The following is a 4,948-nucleotide window of genomic DNA, read 5'->3' as shown; positions in this document are numbered from 1 at the left end:
GGAAATCAAACCGACAGAAATCAAAAATGAACATAACTTTAGAAATGTGTAATATTAAAAACGATTTATTATAAATATTAAATATATAAATACATGCTCTCATTCAGTATAAAATTTTCCAGTTTAGATAAACATTTTATACAACCCAATTCTTAATAAATATCAATAAATTAACATTTTTAACTCATTTTACACATTAAATAAAATTCTAACATTTCATTCTACAAAAACATCATGAAAATAAATATCAATCAATTAAAGAGCCTGATATAGTTTGAAATGTTGTCCATTTAGGAAAGGTCTGGAAACCCATATCCTGAAAGCCTGACATACAATTCTCAAACCAGACTCACCACCCACAATAACGCGGCTGTAGGTATCAATAAATTAAAATAAATAAAGACAGTGAACAATTTCATCAAGTCACTCATTATTCTCTCATCATTACAATAAAGTATAAAATGAATTTCAAATATCCATATAAAAATATAGCTGCACATGAAAAGTCTTCAAAATAAACATTCTTTGTTCCCATTCTGGACCAATGTATTTATCAGTTTCTTCTGCTGATTTGTAGCATTATGAAAAGCATCTGTTGTAATCGGGCCCTGGTCTCAGTGCGGATTATTTCCCAGGCACAGTCACTGAATTTCTGAAAAAGAAAATTATTCAGGAAAGTGTATTAGAAAATAAATTAATGTTGATCGGGTGAAATGATCGACCAGCCAGTAATCACACAGTCAATTGTCAATTGTCCCACCTCCTGATTGAGAAACTTCTCCAGTTTCCGAAAGTAATTATGAATGGTGGAGTTTCTCCTCATCTTGTGCTCTGATCCCTGATTCCTGACACATTCTTCCATCTCACTGAGCTGTCGGTCCAGGAGAAGGCGGAGGTTTTCCACTGTGTCCTGGGCCCAGGTGACAGAGCCCAGGTTCATGCTGTAGATCTTGCTGATGTGACGCAGGGTCTGGTGGAGAATCTGGATCCGATCCTGTGTCTGAATAAAATACAAAATGACATTAGGGAGACGTGTTACCTTTAGCATTAGAATCAATTCTGCCAAAGAACAAAAATAAATCAAACCAAAAATGTTAATTTGGGAGATGCTTAATTTAGTGACTTTAAAGGGGATCTGGATCATGTGTGTTGAATTTAATATTATTTTTTCTTCTTTCATAGGATGTGGGCATCACTGGCCAATCTAAATGTGTTGCTCATCCTTAATTGCCTTTAAAGTGAATATTTCAGAGGAGGTTGAAGAGACAACCACATGGCTGTGGATCAGGGGTTAGCTGTAGGCCAGACTGCTTAAGGGCAGCAGGTTTACATTCCTAAAAGGACGTTAATGAATCAGATGTATCTTTAAAACAATCAATGATAGTCCCATCACTGGGACTAGTTGCCCATTCCAGATTGATGAACTGAGCATGAATGGTACCAGCTGCCATGGTGGGATTTGAAGACATGTTCCCACACCATTACACTCAGCGTCGGGATTATTAGTCATGTGGCATCACCATTATGCAGCCAATTCCTATAAATATTATTGGGTTATAAGGGAATAGAGTGGTAGAGTCACAGCAAAAGCCGATTGGCACGCCATGTCTGCGCCAGACAAAAATAATTACATCAGCATTATAATCCCAGTTTCCATTTGACCCATAGCCATGTGTGCCTTGTCATCTCAGGTGCACATCTAAATACATCTTAAATGTCATGAGAGTCTCTACCTCCACCACCCTTTCAGGCAGTGAGTTCCACACTCCCATCACCCAATGGGTTAAAAAGTTTTTCCTCACACCCCCCCCTAAACTTGCTGCTCCTTATCTGAAATCTATGTCCCCGGTCCTTGATATCTCCATCAAGGGGAAATGTTTCTTCCTGTCTTCACAACTATGCCTCTCGTAATTTTATACATCACTATCATGTCCTCCCTCTGTCTCCTCTGATCCAAGAAAACAACTCCAGTCTATCCAATCTCTCTTTGTAGCTAACTCTCTGCAGCCCAGACAACATCCCGGTAAATCTCCATTGCAGCCATTCCAGTGCTCTAGCTGTGGCCTAACAAATGTCAGCGAGTATTTAAAAGTGGAGATGTTTGAACTAAAGACTGGGTTCCTTTCGATGAAGCAGAGACAAAGGATATCTAAATTTGGATGATCAAACCGACTAAATATGAGGCGATAATAAAAATGCAGAAACTGAAACCTTCTGATAAAATTTAGACTCTTGGTGATGCATGGAACCAAGTTGAATAATAATAATAGATTACTGTCACAAGTAGGCTTCAATTAAGTTACTGTGAAAAGTCCCTAGTCGCCACATTCCGGCACCTGTTTGGGGAGGCCGGTACATGAATTGAACCTGCGCTGCTGGCCTTGTTCAGCAATACAAGCCAGCTGTTTATCCCACTGTGCTGAACCAGCCCCCTACTGAATGCAGACCATCCACAAAGAATATCTCAAAAGAATTGTGGAGTCAAAAGTATGACTCAGAATTGATGACATCAAAATGAAACAGGAAGCTAAAAATCACTTATAAGCATAAAAATAAAAGGAAGGGTGGGTGATTAGTGGGAAAACAATACATTCCCGAGAAGATAGAAGAAAAAGCTGAGGAAATAAATCAGGAATTTGTATTTGTCTCCAGTTCAGAAGGAGATACTTCAAATGTCAGAGTAAAACATGACGAAAATTTGGATATGGTAAAAATAGATAAGGGTGGCATGGTGGCGTAGTGCTTAGCACTGCTGCCTCACGGCACCATGGACCCAGGCACTATCCCAGCCCTGGATCATTATCCGTGTGGAGTTTGTACACTCTCCTCATGTCTTCATGGGTCTCAGTCCCAAAACACAAAGATGTGCGGGGGAGGTGGATTGGCCACGCCAAATTTCCCCTTAATTCTAAAAAAATAATTAGGTCGTCCAAATTTTTAAAAATGATTTAGAAACGAATAATAATAGATAAAGAGGAGGTAGCACTGTGGCAGTGCCACTTGGAAGTGCGGACTGTTCTCAATGCCCAGGATGAAAGAGGGGCTACATTTTACAGTCAGTGATAGCTGGATGGAAGTCATGCATTGTGGGAGATGGGGGAATGTGGTCGGAATCATGAGTTTGTGGTACTTTCAGCACACACTGCACTCTTCCAGATGTAAGGTTACTTGAACAGGTACTGACTGCTGTTGAACGAGAGACATCGACACAACTTCCTCTGACCCCACCTGTATCATTGGCAACCAGGACACAAACCTGACAAGATTGATTTTTGGATTCCCATCGCTGAATTCTCTGACTCCAACTGGTTTGTAAAAATGGCTGTGGGGATGATGTCCTTATAGAACATAGAACAGTACAGCACAGAACAGGCCCTTCGGCCCTCGATGTTGTGCCAAGCAATGATCACCCTACTTAAACCCACGTAACCCGTATACCCGTAACCCAACAATCCCCCCATTAACCTTACACTACGGGCAATTTAGCATGGCCAATCCACCTAACCCGCACATCTTTGGACTGTGGGAGGAAACCGGAGCACCCGGAGGAAATCCACGCACACACGGGGAGGATGTGCAGACTCCACACAGTGACCCAGCCGGGAATCGAACCTGGGACCCTGGAGCTGTGAAGCATTGATGCTAACCACCATGCTACCGTGAGGCCCTTATGCGTGCATTAAACCGGTATCTCCAGGACCTTGTACCATTGACTACTGTGAACAGTTTTCCCTTGTCTATCTTGTTGAAATCAGCCATAATCTTGAATTGTTTTGCATTGAACCTATATATCTGATATGGAATGTGCATTGTTAACATTCAGAAAATTACAATTGCATTGATTGCGTAAGATTAGGATTTGTGACATGGAGGCATGTCGAATTTCATTGCACTGTACTCTTGTCAATTTGAACTGGAATGTTTTTGAATATATTTCTACAGATTTTAAGAATAAATTATATTTTGGGGCAGAAAGTCGTTGATCAGAGGAATGAAATTTTAAGAGACAGTGAGATTGGGAGATTAAGATAGTTCGAGCAAATCCATTAGTTGCAGCAAGCAAAGTAATTTGAGGGGAAGAGTTGGCTAAAGGGAGGTACGTAATATCAGGGGTTAGAGATAATGAGATAGCGAATGCGGTAAGAGAGAGTGACACATTTCATGGGTGAGACACAGAGTGAAATATAACGACAGAAGCTGCTTTCATTATCACAATTGGTGCAAACCTCTCTATTGAAAATTCCTGATGTTCCCGGTTCCGATCAGGTTGTTCCACTAACTTTCTATAAAACCCCGCGTCTGAATGAAATGACCGAGTTTTCACTCACCTCTAATCCCTTCGAAAGTTTCGCCAGGTTCAAGGGCTTGGTTTTCAGCGAGTATCTGTGTTTTATACAGTGTCTGGGAACGGGGCCACCCTGAGAGGAGTAAAATAAAATCTCATTAAAAACCCCAAACTATTTCTCCAGATATAACATTTCACAGCAAGTAGACCCAATGTGATTCACAGGCCGCTCAGAAACAAGCTTCAACTCACCATTTCATTCAGTTTGCTGAGTGTCTCTGTGTTGAGAACTTGCTGTAACTGCAGCCTCTCACAGCCCAGACTGAGGGTCCCGGACAAGAGGAGCAACACCGTCACAAACCTCCAAATACTCGCCAGAGCCATGAGCAACCGAGCCAGAGTCACACACCGATGTAAAAGATGAGAAAGCGGCGGCTTCGTGGTTCAGCGGCGAGAAAGATTCTTGTGAAGCGAATGAAAGTGGGAAATTCGAATGGGAGCTGCTTGTGATCCGGGAGCGAGCGCCTGTGTCGGCGAAAGGAGTGAGTGTGAGTGTGGAATCTGCTGGGAGCTGGCACTGGCTCTGCCATGCTGTCGCCTTTAATGTGTAGACATGACATTGGAAAAGTGAAAATGCGCTGAAGTATTTGTGCTCGAGCTGCA

General features: G+C 41.7%; 1 protein-coding gene across 1 annotated transcript; it reads right to left on the bottom strand.

The window, feature by feature from the left end:
* Positions 1-479: 479 nt before the first annotated feature.
* On the bottom strand, positions 480-4,669 carry LOC119953984 (interferon alpha-F-like). The gene is made up of 4 exons (XM_038778761.1): positions 4,538-4,669; positions 4,329-4,418; positions 761-1,000; positions 480-652 (listed from the first exon to the last, which is right to left on the bottom strand). Exons 1-4 carry the CDS (start codon positions 4,667-4,669, stop codon positions 554-556), a joined length of 561 nt encoding a protein of 186 aa, XP_038634689.1. The 3' UTR covers positions 480-553.
* Between the last annotated feature and the right edge of the window lie 279 nt (positions 4,670-4,948).

Source organism: Scyliorhinus canicula, chromosome 19 (genome assembly GCF_902713615.1).
Source record: "Scyliorhinus canicula chromosome 19, sScyCan1.1, whole genome shotgun sequence".
In the NCBI taxonomy this organism is placed as follows: domain Eukaryota; kingdom Metazoa; phylum Chordata; class Chondrichthyes; order Carcharhiniformes; family Scyliorhinidae; genus Scyliorhinus; species Scyliorhinus canicula.
The sequence above is the reverse complement of the archived record's forward strand: the minus strand, read 5'-3'. Positions and strand labels throughout refer to the sequence as shown.

What these genes read in the sequence shown, in the direction of transcription:
- LOC119953984 (XM_038778761.1), bottom strand. Translation starts at nt 4,669, where the DNA reads ATGGCTCTGGCGAGTATTTGGAGGTTTGTGACGGTGTTGCTCCTCTTG. An exon ending in TCAGCAAACTGAATGAAATG is followed by an intron (nt 4,419 to 4,537) that starts GTGAGTTGAAGC and finishes TACTCCTCTCAG; the next exon opens with GGTGGCCCCGTTCCCAGACA. An exon ending in AGAAGTTTCTCAATCAGGAG is followed by an intron (nt 653 to 760) that starts GTGGGACAATTG and finishes TTTCTTTTTCAG; the next exon opens with AAATTCAGTGACTGTGCCTG.